The sequence below is a fragment of the Haliotis rubra genome, unplaced genomic scaffold (genome assembly GCF_003918875.1).
Source record: "Haliotis rubra isolate DU_JTF1 unplaced genomic scaffold, ASM391887v1 Scf483, whole genome shotgun sequence".
Lineage (NCBI taxonomy): Eukaryota > Metazoa > Mollusca > Gastropoda > Lepetellida > Haliotidae > Haliotis > Haliotis rubra.
The window spans coordinates 483,097-499,904 of record NW_025767172.1 but is presented as its reverse complement, the minus strand read 5'-3'; the positions used below and the strand labels follow the sequence as shown (position 1 = coordinate 499,904).

The 16,808-nt window shown below is 39.5% G+C and overlaps 1 protein-coding gene across 3 annotated transcripts in view; it reads left to right on the top strand.

Annotated features, from left to right (window-relative positions):
* The window catches only part of LOC124291132, a 32,760-nt gene that overhangs the window by 12,473 nt on the left and 3,479 nt on the right, over positions 1–16,808 (top strand). The window contains exon 1 of one of the 3 annotated variants that reach the window (XM_046728042.1): positions 15,001–15,028. The exons of the other annotated variants lie outside the window; for them this stretch is intronic. Within the exon in view, the coding sequence (XP_046583998.1) occupies positions 15,003–15,028 (26 nt within the window). The 5' untranslated portion in view covers positions 15,001–15,002. Of the gene's footprint in view, positions 1–15,000; positions 15,029–16,808 lie in introns of those variants that run through there. 3 annotated transcript variants of the gene reach the window in all.

Here is a 16,808-nt window from a genome sequence, read left to right as displayed (position 1 = left end):
CTTCAGTATGACATGTCCTGTTCTGTGTGTATAAGACTGCTTCAGTATGACATGTGTCCTGTTCTGTGTGTATAAGACTGCTTCAGTATGACATGTGTCCTGTTCTGTGTGTATAAGACTCCTTCAGTATGACATGTCCTGTTCTGTGTGTATAAGACTGCTTCAGTATGACATGTGTCCTGTTCTGTGTGTATAAGACTGCTTCAGTATGACATGTGTCCTGTTCTGTGTGTATAAGACTGCTTCAGTATGACATGTGTCCTGTTCTGTGTGTATAAGACTGCTTCAGTATGACATGTGTCCTGTTCTGTGTGTATAAGACTGCTTCAGTATGACATGTGTCCTGTTCTGTGTGTATAAGACTGCTTCAGTATGACATGTGTCCTGTTCTGTGTGTATAAGACTGCTTCAGTATGACATGTGTCCTGTTCTGTGTGTATAAGACTGCTTCAGTATGACATGTGTCCTGTTCTGTGTGTATAAGACTGCTTCAGTATGACATGTGTCCTGTTCTGTGTGTATAAGTGTCATAAGACTGCTGTTCTGTGTGTATGACTGTGTCAGTATGACATGTGTCCTGTTCTGTGTGTATAAGACTGCTTCAGTATGACATGTGTCCTGTTCTGTGTGTATAAGACTGCTTCAGTATGACATGTCCTGTTCTGTGTGTATAAGACTGCTTCAGTATGACATGTGTCCTGTTCTGTGTGTATAAGACTGCTTCAGTATGACATGTGTCCTGTTCTGTGTGTATAAGACTGCTTCAGTATGACATGTGTCCTGTTCTGTGTGTATAAGACTGCTTCAGTATATGACATATGTCCTGTTCTGTGTGTATAAGACTGCTTCAGTATGACATGTGTCCTGTTCTGTGTGTATAAGACTGCTTCAGTATGACATGTGTCCTGTTCTTCTGTGTGTATAAGACTGCTTCAGTATGACATGTGTCCTGTTCTGTGTGTATAAGACTGCTTCAGTATGACATGTGTCCTGTTCTGTGTGTATAAGACTGCTTCAGTATGACATGTGTCCTGTTCTGTGTGTATAAGACTGCTTCAGTATGACATGTGTCCTGTTCTGTGTGTATAAGACTGCTTCAGTATGACATGTGTCCTGTTCTGTGTGTATAAGACTGCTTCAGTATGACATGTGTCCTGTTCTGTGTGTATAAGACTGCTTCAGTATGACATGTGTCCTGTTCTGTGTGTATAAGACTGCTTCAGTATGACATGTCCTGTTCTGTGTGTATAAGACTGCTTCAGTATGACATGTGTCCTGTTCTGTGTGTATAAGACTGCTTCAGTATGACATGTGTCCTGTTCTGTGTGTATAAGACTGCTTCAGTATGACATGTGTCCTGTTCTGTGTGTATAAGACTGCTTCAGTATGACATGTGTCCTGTTCTGTGTGTATAAGACTGCTTCAGTATGACATGTCCTGTTCTGTTCTGTGTGTATAAGACTGCTTCAGTATGACATGTGTCCTGTTCTGTGTGTATAAGACTGCTTCAGTATGACATGTGTCCTGTTCTGTGTGTATAAGACTGCTTCAGTATGACATGTGTCCTGTTCTGTGTGTATAAGACTGCTTCAGTATGACATGTGTCCTGTTCTGTGTGTATAAGACTGCTTCAGTATGACATGTGTCCTGTTCTGTGTGTATAAGACTGCTTCAGTATGACATGTGTTCTGGTTCTGTATGTATAAGACTGCTTCAGTATGACATGACATATGTCCTGGTTTTGTGTGTATAGGACGGTTACCGTTTGACATATTACTCACTTAAAATAAACTCTGAAGAATGCTATTTTTGATTTTCTTGTTGATCCTTCGAATATGAAAATACTATTAATTCATTCTCCTTAATACAAACTTCGTATATGCAGGACATGTCATTTCTCAACACAACACAATGCACATATCATATACCGTGATATACACACATCGCGCCATGAAATTGACATCAATTTTCCATTTGCACGGACACATATACACATATCGAGTACCCAATTATCATAATTCCTACACTATAACATATGGATATATATTCATAACACCACACAAATAAATCGTGTCGAGGCCAAATATTATCTTGGAGTTTTCATTGCTGTCATTATTGTCGTGAAAGCTGTGGTTATTTGGCAGGAGCTCCTTTGGACGCAGGACAATGACTTGGGTAGTCTATTGACCTTTTACTGCTCTTCAATTAGCACAGATTGTTGGTTTCATGCTTACGACAGTTACCTCCCTTACTTTGACGCATCGGTCAACACGATGTATTTTTTTTCAGGAAACAACATTGAAAACTATGTATACTCTGTGTTTGACTTTGTACCTATGCAAACTTAGTTTCCAAAAATAAATTGTCCACATTGTCGACAGAAGCTATAACTTTGCCGAAAGCAGATTCAGATCAGCAAACGTTAAACATTAACTGTCAAAATTAATACAACCGACTGTATGACTATGAATTTCATGCTGTGCGATATCTCGAAGTAAGTTTGTGTTTAAATAAACTCGTCTGTATCGGATCTACTGTTGTAAAGGGGTTGTGGTGTAGCCTAGGGGTTAAAGCGCTCACTCGCGATCTATTACAAACAATACCAGGCCGAGACTAACGCTTAGTCTCTGAATACATATAATTTTCACAGAACAAATAATTCCTCAGAATTTGAAAAGGAGCCCCAGTGAGATGGGAGATTCTGAATCTGGGAAACCTAGACTTGCTTCATTTAGGGCTTTAGCATTGCAGGGAGGGCTAGGCAGGAGGGAAAATATTGTGGTTCAGGGACTTCAGACCGACTACATGACACCCATTGTCACATTCCTTGATAATTGTGGAGTAACAGTGGATGGTGGATTTTTTAAATAAATATTCTAATAGTCATAACGGTTGTGATGATGATGATGATCATGATGATGGTGATGATGATTATGATGATGATGACGACGACGACGATGATGATGATAACTGTACTCTGTACGAGTGTCAGTGGCGCTGTGTAATTTTCAATCATATGTGATAGAAAACATTTGGACATTGAAAACACACCCACTCGTACTTATCGTCCAACAGTTATATTCAATCTTCTTTTATGAGACCAATGCTTCAGCTAATACCTTTAGTGTATCTCAGGTGACGGAATTCTCCTGAGTCTAAAGTTACCTCTCTGCGACACTGTTGCCCTGTCTTATTCAGGCTCGTCAGTGGCCTCACCGTCCGGTACACGAGCATTTTTTCAGCAGTATGTAGGTATATCGGTGTTTGCCTTGACAGTATTGATTGCTTTTTGTGACGGGGCATTGGTGGTGTATATAAGCAAGTGGTTGAGGTGTGGTCAGTGGTCACTTGCACGTATCCTCAGAGAAGATGGACCATCCTTCCTTAAAGATAACCAACACAAGGTAGGGAGATTTATGTAATTATTTCTCTGATGGTTTGGTATACTTGTTGACTTCCAACATTTAATAATGAGACCACAGAAAAAGATTATATTGGTTTACGAAATGAGATCTATGTATTGATAAATATGAATGACACAATGTTTCCGATTTGTTTACTTAAAAAGGTTTCGTATAGCTCTCTCGTTTTCGTTATTCTTCCCATGAATTTTTATTGAAACTGGCAGGATTACAGGTATACAAAGAGAAAACAGAATATGTCAATTATGTAATATGAATACTGTTGAGGATGAATTTCCTTCTAATCTGTCCTGTTTATACGACTCTACGAACGAAATACCTAAAGCATTACTATTATAAGCATCCAAGTGTAAGAAAAATTAATTTCCCTGTTAACAGATACTACCACATCATCATTACAGATCTGGCAATGTACATATATTTCGCTATGCGTTTAAGAAAAAGGATTGTTATAAAAAATAATTTTGTAAATGACTTCTAACTACTCATTTAAACTTTAAATGTACTCAATAAAGATTGATTGACACAATTTTCTCATCGGGGATATTTGACTTTTTCTGCAAAGAAACATACGCTGGAAAATTTGACTATAGCATTACAACGTTACCAAGCTGACACAAGTCGCAAATTTGACTATAGCATTACAACGTTACCAAGCTGACACAAGTCGCAAATTTGACTATAGCATCGCAACGTTACCAAGCTTGACTATAGCATTACAACGTTACCAAGCTGACACAAGTCGCAAATTTAACTATAGCATTACAACGTTACCAAGCTGACACAAGTCGCAAATTTGACTATAGCATTACAACGTTGCCAAGCTGACACAAGTCGCAAATTTGACTATAGCATTACAACGTTACCAAGCTGACACAAGTCGCAAATTTGACTATAGCATTACAACGTTACCAAGCTGACACAAGTCGCATTTTCTTTGATGCTCATTGATATGAATCCTGCAATATCCCCAGTGATACCAGCATCAAATACATCAGTATTGAATAACAATTGCCTTTTTGCTTCACTATTAGTCACCATCTATTAGCCGTAGGGTCTATACTTTCTTTTTCCGACAGGTTCATTTCAATGTGAGACAAAAATAAAACCCATTCAAAATAAAACCCTCAATCATAAATCGTATTCTAATAGTTTGTTTTATATAATTGTTACACGTGACGGTGTTCTCAGATGTGCTCATACATACACGTGTATTATGTGTTTTGAAACGTCATAAAGAAGAAGAAGCTCAGCCATCAAACACGAATAAGTTTTGAAAGATTTACAAGTTTATCGTTGAAACTTGCTGTCCATGTGTATGCGGTCTCCTAGACTTTAGCTCAACTGTTGCTGAGCATAACTTCTTTGAGAGGCATTTTAGAAGTTATAAAGATGAAGGAAAACCAAGTTCTATGGATAGTCAGCTTCTTTATTGCAATGAGAGTGACGTGTTCGGTGTAGGTACTAACACAGTTATCACCGTTGACTATCCATAGAACTTGGTTTTCCTTTGCTGAGCATGAAACCAAATTTATCTTTAGTTTTGAAGATTTGTCTCAGACTTAAGATATGCTTATATAGATTGTGTTACGTTATTCCCAATTTAAGAAGGTTATTATGAGTTAAGACAACAAATGGGCTTAAGTTATTTTCGTGATCATGAATCGTGTATCTCTTCAAATATGATCCTAGATCTAATTACGTGTTAATGTTTTCCGAAAGTGGTATTAGGCTTGGACCTGCATCATTTCATCACATTAAATGTTCAAACATCATTCATAATTCTGTGATTGAAATCCAATCTGATTACAAATTATCGCCTCCATTCAATTACGAACCATTCAGACAATGCCGTTGAATGAGTGTTTGTCCACTAATTGAATGTTGCAATCGACACTCCTCGTGAAATGAATAGTAGCTAATACCCATATAACATTAGCTGCTATTCATCTCCATGGCGATATACGTATCATTGTACGTTTCACAACAGACAGGCGTGCAGCCTCCATGACGTCCAGATCCAGAACAGGGCCAGTGGGGTAGCCTAGTGGTTAAAGCGTTCGCTCGTCACGCCGAAGACCCGGGTTCGATTCCCCACATGGGTACAATGTGTGATGCCCATTTATGGTGTTCCCCGCCGTGATATTGCTGGAATATTGCTCAAAGCGGCGTAAAACTAAACTTACTCACTCACTCACTGGAACCAGAACATCAGCTGCTTGAAAGGATCATTGTGAACTATGTTTTCAAGTTAGCAATGAAAGGAAGACAACGTTAGCACTGAAAGGATAAAGTTATCAATCACGATTGATGTTATAGACAGGGCCAATAAAGTTGCTTATTTTTTTAATGTGTGTTTATAAAAATGCTTCTTCTTCCTATCCAAAACTGCTGGACGAAATGTGATGAAACCGTATGTGTTGTCATTCGCGATTTGGACTAAAACTATTTTTAGGAATATTGTGACTATAAGCAATCTCAGTGACTGAGAGTTCACTGACGCTGTCATCAGTGTTCCGGTTATATCCCGGAGTGTCAACTTGACGTGGGAGGAAAACACAAATTATACAATGACTTCAGTAAATACTGGATTGTGATTGTAACATATGTTATATTTGGGATTACACTTTCTTAGTAAAGTACAGATTCTTGTACTTTTGTTGGGTTGAGTGCCATCCAGGATTCGAACCCACACCCTCAGAGTCAGGCACCTAATCGCCAGCACACAAAATCAGCCGCCTAACCCGCTTAGCCACCGCGACTTCCACAGTGCTTGCGAGTACGTGCCTGACTCTTGAGAGTGTAGGTTCGAATCCCGGATGGGACTCAACCCAAAAAACGTACTACAATCTGTGTAATCCAAAAGTGTAATCCCCAATATAACATATGTTACATTTGACCACTTTCTAAATGGCATTGTGTAATCATGGATTGTGATTGGTTAATTAAAGTCATTTAGAGGTATATAATCACGTTATATACATCTGATTTTCCAACACAGTATGTACTTTTTTATAAATCTTAATAACGCGGTTATGGTTGAATGGAGATTAATATACTGGGCTGGAAAATCAGAGGTATATAGCGAAATTATAATAGCTCTAATTATTTTTATTTAAAACCTCATGATACGCGTTCGGTTTTAAATCAAAGTAAGAGCTATTATTATTTCGTTATATGCCGCTGATTTTCCAACACAGTTTTATCTCCTAAGTAATGTTGATTTTCAAACGCGTACCACTTTAGCGAAACTTATGAGCACAGGTATTGTGCTGACAAACAGATATACTAAGGCATTCTAACCTGTCATAGGTTTCACAAGTCCATCCTCATGTTTTAAAGGCTATACGGTAAATAAGAAAATTAATCCTAAAATCTTGGTAAACATCTAGATCGGCTTAGCTCTGCATGAAAGTAAGCATTTTCGTTTATATTGCTTATGTTGTAGCCATCTGTTTTTTTAAACTTTAATTTCCAATTAACTGTTGAATGAAAGTGTTGAATGAAAGTGTTGAATGAAAGTGCTACAACGCCTTTAACGGTCTTGGCTTGGGCTATCTTTGAGCTCGCAACGCGATGACGTCATCACTCTATTCTTGTCTTGGCGTATGAAGGTAGACGTGCCCATTTGGACGTACTAAGTGCCAATTTTGAACATAGCAGTGAGGATAGTATTGTAAGACAAGATATGCCAAACCGTTATTCAACTGTATCTTTAATTTTCTATTTTAAGTATATCTCCCCGATTCCTGGCATGTGTTCATGAGTAACATCCGGGATCACGGGAGGCCATGGTAACCCATTCGGCAAAGATAACTTACTCGTAGTTTACTCATCAGAGTTGCGTCCCCTAGGCATGCCGGTACACTGTGATAGTGGTTTGATCCCCACTTCGTCCTCATTGTGTTTCAAAATGTCTAAGATTGTCGTGGGTTTGGTAAATAAAGACCCTGATCGGTCGCTGATGGGACTGATGGCACACATATGATGCTGACTCTTTCAGGTATAGGGGCGGTGGTGTAGCCTAGTGGTTAAAGCGTTCGCTCGTCACGCAGAAGACCCGGGTTCGATTCCCCACATGGGTACAATGTGTGAAGCCCATTTCTGGTGTTCCCTGTCGTGATATTGCTGGAATATTGCTTAAAACAGCGAAAAAATAAACTCACTCACTCACTTTTAGATATAAACTGACATAGTGTTCAAAGCGGCGGTAAATCTCACCCATTCACTCACTCATGCAATCAAGCAGCAGTCGCGCACTCATGGGGTAGCATCTAAACGTGTATGAGAACAGTGTTGTGTTATGGGCAGAATACAGGACTAGTTAAACATACCGGTGTGTATACACATAGAGCATATCATAGTTAATCTGTACACTAGCAGAATGAACCTCACTAAGATGTTATCAAGCTTAGAAAGAAGACCCCGGTGGTCTGTAAACGAACGCGTAACGTACACCCGACAACATGCGGTATTTGATTGACTGGGTCAGGCAATTGTATTGGGTGTCTGCACAATACACTTAAACGTCTGTGTAAATTGTTGTAGGTCTTAATACATATAATCCAGTAACCCTCTCAATATAGTTTAATGATGTCTGTACAGCGAGTGAGATGGACACTATATGAGGAAAACAAAGTATTAGAAGAGAGACAGATTGGTGAAATATCAATGATAAAAAGAGCAAATATGGGTACTTGACTAGAATAAACATACAGAAACGACTAGGTTCAAATACGGTTATATAAAAAAATTGTAGAGTACATTGGTGAATGGATAATAAAGGGATATAAAGAGGGACATAAAGAGTATCAGTGAATGAATAAATACGCATTAATATAGATAAATGGTGAGTTAACAGCGATTAAAGTGGCTAATTGATACAGGAAGCAACAACGGATGAAAACAGATCAGTACATTGTACATGCATAAATGATAAATGACGAAGTGTATAGTCATTATAAAAGCAAACAAAAATGAATATGAGGACTGAAGGTACAGAATATAGCCAACAGTCAAGTACATTACTCAATCAGGCGTAGCTGTTGATTTGAAGATTGAACTCGAAACAAAATCTCCTATATTGATTAACAGATAGGGGCCCATGCGTTGGCCCCAGAACCTTGCGGTACACCAGGTTCAGAGTGGCTGTTTGAAAGGCGGATTTCTGAAACTAACTCATTGTTGCCTATACCAATGAGGGCTAAAGTTTACTACGTTTATTGTTCGGTAATTGTTTTCGTGCACAATAGTTAATCATGGACACACCGCTTTTAAAGATTAGCAAGTCAACGTAAGTACATTGCATTTGTATGCGCAGTTCCTTTGGAATGCGTATCTTTAACGAGAGGTTGTAATGGTGATTATATGGTTCTGTTGCCATTGATATGCTACCTACCGTTGAGCATGAACCAGATAAATGAAGCTTATTCTTTTTTCATATTTATGGCACGAATTACTGTCGTAAACGTTGAATATAATGACGCTAGTGTTGCAGTTGTTTAATTGGGCTAGACAGCAAGGCACGTTTGTGTGTATTTATAAGGAGCTGTTTATGTCATAAACAAAGCAATATGGCCTCTTATATACCCGTGATAACGTGGGGATTACTCCCTGTACACATACATAGAGAAGAGACGTTGCGAGAATCGATAACCTATTCCTGCGATTCTGAAGGCTATTAATTGATTTGGTCTTATAGGATGACAATAAAATGGAATTGATAGATGTGTTTTGTATTCGTTGGTGATGGACATATTGTCGACATTGTGTCGTTTACAAAATACGTACGTACGTAACCGGTTAGTAATAATGTGTGACCCGGCATAATGTTTGTCATTACACACTGTGTGACCCGGCATAATGTTTGTCATTACACACTGTGTGACCCGGCATAATGTTTGCCATTACACACCGTGTGACCCGGCATAATGTTTGTCATTACACACTCTGTGACCCGGCATAATGTTTGTCATTACACACTGTGTGACCCGGCATAATGTTTGTTTTTACACGATGTGTGACCGGCATAAAGTTTGTCATTACACACTGTGTGACCGGCATAATGTTTGTCATTACACACTATGTGACCGGCATAATGTTTGTCATTACACAATGTGTGACCGGCATAATGATTGTCATTACACACTGTGTGACTGGCATAATGTTTGTCATTAGACACTATGTGACCGGCATAATGATTGTCATTACACACTGTGTGACTGGCATAATGTTTGTCATTACACACTGTGTGACCTGGCATAATGTTTGTCATTACAGACTGTGTGACCGGCATAATGTTTGTCATTACTAGATGTGTGACCGGCATAAAGTTTGTCATTACAAACTGTGTGACCTGGCATAATGTTTGTCATTACACACTGTGTGATCGGCATAATGTTTGTCATTACACACTGTGTGACCGACATAATGTTTGTCATTACACACTGTGTGACCGGCATAATGTTTGTCATTACACACTGTGTGACCGGCATAATGTTTGTCATTACACACTGTGTGACCGGCATAATGTTTGTCATTACACACTGTGTGACCGGCATAAAGTTTGTCATTACACACTCTGTGACCACATAATGTTTGTCATTACACACTGTGTGACCGGCATAATGTTTGTCATTACACACTGTGTGACCGGCATAAAGTTTGTCATTACACACTGTGTGACCGGCATAATGTTTGTCATTCCACACTGTGTGACCGGCATAATGTTTGTTTGTCATTGACCGGCATAAAGTTTGTCACACACTGTGTGACCGGCATAAAGTTTGTCATTACACACTGTGTGACCGGCATAAAGTTTGTCATTACACACTGTGTGACCGGCATAAAGTTTGTCATTACACACTCTGTGACCCGGCATAATGTTTGTCATTACACACTGTGTGACCCGGCATAATGTTTGTTTTTACACTGTGTGACCGGCATAAAGTTTGTCATTACACACTGTGTGACCGGCATAATGTTTGTCATTACACACTGTGTGACCGGCATAATGTTTGTCATTACACACTGTGTGACCGGCATAATGTTTGTCATTACACACTGTGTGACCGGCATAATGTTTGTCATTACACACTGTGTGACCGCATAATGTTTGTCATTGTCATTACACTGTGTGTGACCGGCATAATGTTTGTCATTACACACTGTGTGACCGGCATAATGTTTGTCATTACACACTGTGTGACCGGCATAATGTTTGTCATTACACACTGTGTGACCGGCATAATGTTTGTCATTACACACTGTGTGACCGGCATAATGTTTGTCATTACACACTGTGTGACCCGGCATAATGTTTGTCATTACACACTGTGTGACCGCATAATGTTTGTCATTACACACTGTTGACCGGCATAAAGTTTGTCACACACTGTGTGACCGGCATAATGTTTGTCATTCCACACTGTGTGACCGGCATAATGTTTGTCATTACACACTGTGTGACATAATGTTTGTCATTGTACACCATGTGACCGGCATAACGTTTGTCATTACACACTGTGTGACCGGCATAATGTTTGCCATTACACACTCTGTGACCACGGCATAATGTTTGTTTTTACAAGATGTGTGACCGGCATAATGTTTGTCATTACACACTGTGTGACCAGCATAATGTTTGTCATTACACACTGTGTGACCAGCATAATGTTTGTCATTACACACTGTGTGACCCGGCATAATGTTTGTCATTACACACTCTGTGACCCGGCATAATGGTTTTTTGCATAATGTTTGTCATTACACACTGTGTGACCAGCATAATGTTTGTCATTACACACTCTGTGACCCGGCATAATGTTTGTTTTTACAAGATGTGTGACTGGCATAAAGTTTGTCATTACACACTGTGTGACCGGCATAATGTTTGTCATTACACACTATGTGACTGGCATAAAGTTTGTCATTACACACTGTGTGACCGGCATAAAGTTTGTCATTACACACTGTGTGACCGGCATAAAGTTTGTCATTACACACTGTGTGATCGGCATAAAGTTTGTCATTCACACACTGTGTAACCGCATAATGTTTGTCATTGACACCGGCATAAAGTTTGTCATTACACACTGTGTGACCGGCATAAAGTTTGTCATTTACACTGTGTTACCGGCTTAATGTTTGTCATTACACACTCTGTGACCAAGGCATAATGTTTGTCATTGTACACTGTGTGACCTGGCATAATGATTGTCATTACACACTGTGTGACCCCGGCATAATGTTTGTCATTACACACCGCGTAACCCGGCCATAATGTTTGTCATTACACACTGTGTGACTCGGCATAATGTTTGTCATTACACACTGTGTGACCGGCATAAAGTTTGTCATTACACACTGTGTGACCGGCATAATGTTTGTCATTACACACGGTGTGTCCAGAATAATGTTTGTCATTACACACTGTGGGATGCACCTTCCATTGCTTGATTGTGTGACCTGGCTTATATAGTATCATTACACATTTTGTGAACTGGCTTATATTGGATCATAACACATTTTGTGACCTGGGTTGTATTGGATCATAACACATTTTGTGACCTGGCTTATATAGGATCATAACACATTTGTGACCTGGCTTATATAGGATCATAACACATTTTGTGACCTGGCTTATATAGGATCATAACACATTTTGTGACCTGGCTTATATAGGATCTTTACACATTTTGTGACCTGGCTTATATTGGATCATAACACATTTTGTTACCTGGCTTATATTGGATCTTAACACATTTTGTTACCTGGCTTATGTAGGATCATAACGCATTTTGTGACCTGGCTTTATATTGGATCATAACACATTTTGTGACCTGGCTTGTCTTGGATTATAACACATTTTGCGACCTGGTGAAAGGTGTTTCGAAGAATGCGAAGGAGCATATTGTCTCACAAGCAACTTGACCTTCTCGATTATGTGCAGGACATAATGATATAGGTAGAATATTGCCCACTGCAAATATCGCCTAATGTAGCAACAGCTTCTATGTGTTTTACACATTTCAGATTTGTTTGCTATAATTCTATATAAACGAAACTCACATATTTTACAGATAATCAGTTTAGCTTTCTCACATCTAAATTAAAGGCTGTTGTTCTTTTACACTGAAACTCCGTCTAAGCCCTTGATCTTTGTGCCTTAATCGGTTTTGCATCCAGAGGATCACAATCCTAAAGTTCACGCAGCCTCGTTCAATTCAAACATCAAGCGTATAATACCATTTTGCTGACCTTTTACGGATTTTTTAAACCCGGATTAAGCAAACTTTAGGAAACAATGCAGGCGTAATGCACCTCTCGAACCCATAGGTATAAAATACACTTAATTTGAAGTACCATCATATTTGCAGACATGCCTTACAAGGGTTTAAATGAAATCAGCTCGATGAATTTCAGGTAAACATAAAAGCATGCGTATATGAACAATGATAGTTCACCAAGTCTGACGTTATGATTAATATGTGCCATTATGCTATGTATATAACCTCGGGTCAAGCGTATACCTCCCAGGGGTTAGTAGGCAAACCATGTTATAGGTTAATAGAATATCTTACATGGATCTCCCTTGCTTTAGACTCGTATACATGATACTTATTTTGAGTATGGGTGTCGAAAGCCTTTTAGCACCCTGTCCGCTAATTGTGTTGACTTGGTATGGCTTCCTGTTGTCAGCAGGAGGCAGGTCACGTGATTTTATTGTCGTCTGCTACCCTTCAAAAGCAGACGATAAAAGTCGTGTTAACTTGAATGACCTGCCTAAGGCCTTGGAGTGGTGTCTACACGGGTCTTATTCTCGAAATGGACTGTAGTAGAGAACATTCGCAATGTGTGCCCATGCTATATTTGTTTGTTTGTTGGTTGGTTGTTTAACGCCACACAGCAATATTCTAGCTATGTGGTGGTTGTCTGTATACAATGGACCAGGCAGTCCAGTGATCAACGTCATGAGCATCGATTTACGCAATCGGGATACGATGACATGTGTCAACCGAGCCAGCGACTATGGCCACCAGATAACGTATGTCGCCTCTTACGACACGGGTTGCTGAAGACCAGTTCTAACCCGTATCTTCACGGGTATGCTGCATTTGTAGTTCCAGCGGGTGGGGTAATCCCCGGGTATCTGAGTACGCAGTTTAAGGAGAAATGTATGCGATGAATTGGTTAGCGTCGCATTTAATGAATTATTGCTACTGTTTCTGGTCTTTTCAGTATAAGCAGTTGTCGCGTCATTAACTTTATTATTAGTACAAGTGTTGTTGTTATTAGTAGTAGTGGTGGTGGTCGTAGTAGCAGTAGTGGTAGTAGCATCAGTATTGGCAGTAGTAGTACTACTAGGAGTAGTATTAGTAGTAGTATTAGTAGTAGTAGTGGAAGAAGTAGTAGTAGCAGTAGTAGCATCAGTATTGGTAGTAGTAGCAGCAGCAGCAGCAGCAGGAGTGCATGTGCACTGTGGATTCCCTCATTGTTGTCCCGTTATAGAGGAGTATTTGTTGTATTATCGAGAAACGATCTTCTACGATTACTTTTACAATTCTGATCATCTGGAATAAGACAAATGTCCTAACTGGAGGGATAGTACTGCATTAATAATTCGTCTGAATGTAAATTGAAGATTGAAGAGAATGATCGATCAAGTTGACAACAGGTATTCTTTCAACTCACACATATGGGTACCCGGCAGATTTATATTGCGTATTTATAAATCTCCCTCCCTCCATACCTGAAGCTTAATTGTGCTCGGTTGCTTAATTCCTAGAATGTCAAGGGTTTTGTTCCTCAGGCAAGTGACTATGTTCGAAATATGCCTCTGTCCACCCAGCTGCTAATGGGCACCCAGCAGTATGATATGGAAATGTGACTGTTAAACTTCAAGCGCCTCAAAGGCTGCATGGGTTGTACATTCAAAAGGGAGTTGATGGTGCTATTTGGGAGCACACCATCCATTGACCAGGATTGTAATGATGGAGCGCACGGAGCATAGTAATGTGTGCAAAATAACGCACTATGAATTAAATCATCATCATCATTTCTAGTTTTTGTTACACCATTCATGCACAAACTTTAATTACATCTATCAGTTAGAAATATATGAATTCCTGAAGTGGATGTCGACATAATTGTAAACGATGCGAAGTACGACCTGTGGCCAAAATGCTGTGCATATGTAAACAAGTTTTTGGTACCACCACCAACGAAGACGAGTTGCAGTTAGTAATGAAATAGCTTCTGTAGTGGGTCTAGATTGCAAGTGACTGATAACGGTATTTGTATCTACACCGAAACGACACATTCTTTGTATAATGAAGTTGTATAACCATAGAACAGTCCCCCTTGTAAGTAATAAAATACTTCAGTACGGCTGGTGACTGGCAACGAAGTCCGAGCAAACCGTTTTTGCCTTATGAAGTAATGCTTAAGTGTTCGAGGTGTACCTTTCACGTCAGTTGGCCTTATGAATTGAGCCCGTCTGTTAGCTTAGATCCCACCTGCTTCGACTGTAGCTGTATGTATAGTACAATACAGTGCCACGGACAGTTGAGCGTAAGCAGCATGAGTGATATCTGGGTCGTGAAGAGGTAAGGCAATTGTTAGGTTTTGAGAAAGTTGTTCTTGAAAGTTGTTCTTCTTTGATTCTCATCTGAAGCAATGTCTTTGCAAATTTCAGTGAACACGAATTTCATGCAGTTTTGGTACTTGGTAATGATTCGAAGTCGAGGAATAACATGCTACGTTTAAACAAACTCGAATATTCAATCATTGTCCATTTGGTTGGAACTTTTGTTGCCTTTTTCACTGAAATGTACCAGTCCTGAAAAAAATGGATCACGTGCAATCGAAAAAAGCATGTACTATTATTCGATCGGCTTACCAGCATAGGGACATCTGACTTGTCAGACAATTTTTTAATATATCGAACCCTATATGTCAAAATTAGCCGCGTTTGCTTCATTCATTTTCGAAAGACATTTTGTTGTGATTACCAAATATTGTTGACATTCTTTGTAAACTAATACAAAATGTTTCAAAATCATTATGATAATATTGTGTCATTACAATATTATGTGTAAATATGGTATTCCTTCTTTCGGGTCAGGGGCGGTGGGGTAGCCTATTGGTTAAAGCGTTGGCTCGTCACACCGAAGACCCGGGTTCGATTCCCCACATGGGCACATTGTGTGAAGCCCATTTCTGGTGTCCCCACCGTGATGTTGCTGGAATATTGCTAAAAGCGGCGTAAAACTAAATTCAGTCAGTCAGTCAGTCTTTCGGGTCAGGCTAACACCTAAACCTTGTTATATGGATGATTGTCTTTCTGATTAATGAGTAATTTGATTTAAATGAAGCGTGTTCTCTCGGTCTACGAAGCGTAATGGTCTCTCACGATATATTGTTTGTGTGTCAGTTTGAACCGTTTATGTAACGTTGACCTTCACCTACCAGTGAGTCAAATGACTGACATGAGCATTAGTTCGTGACAATATAATACAAGACGTGCAGTCGCCGAGTCTGACTACCTGATCCATTTAACTGCCTCGTGGTGAGTTGCTTGTTGTTTAACGCCACACTCAGCAATATTCCAGCTATATGGTGGCGGTCTGTGAATAATCGAGTATGTACCAGACAATCCAGTGATCGACAGCATGAGCATCGATCTACGCAAGCCTAACGAGCCTAACCAACCGGTCCCGTTAGTCGCCTTTTACGACAAGCATGGGTTACTGAAGATCAATTCTAACCGGGATGTTCACTGGTCTAACTGCCTCGTGGGTTGCTGCGGGTAAATACTCCGCCAGGTTAACGATATAGGGGAGTAAATGAAGTTCAAATAATCGACATTCCCTAACAATGTAATAGAAACAAATATGAATCCGAGTATTGATATTTCAAAGATTGTAGAATAAGAGGGACAAAATCAGTAGAATTCTCTATTAAATGTAGAGTCCATTTCACGATTCCGACTACATTAAAGTATATTTGTATTAATATATTTCTCTGTCAATGATGGGTCAAATATGTAACTGCCATCCTCCGTCTACGCTGTACCAAGAACAACTTTTTAAAAGCCGTATGATGTCCTGATCAAGCACTATTTGAACAAAGGTCGATTGACACTCATTGAAATATTCGTCGAAAGATCATGCTCAACTGTACCTGAAACGTTGAGCTGCTGTAATGTCGCTTCACATAAAGGGAAATGTGACTCCTGGATCACATGACTCTTGTCACACAGTGTTGTGGAGAGTTCTTTGTCACTTTGTATATTTATGCATAGATGTAAATATGAAACAAACGATGCGGTTTCCACCGAGCTCAGGTGGGTAAATCAGTGGAGAGTTGTTCCTTAACCGTTTGTTA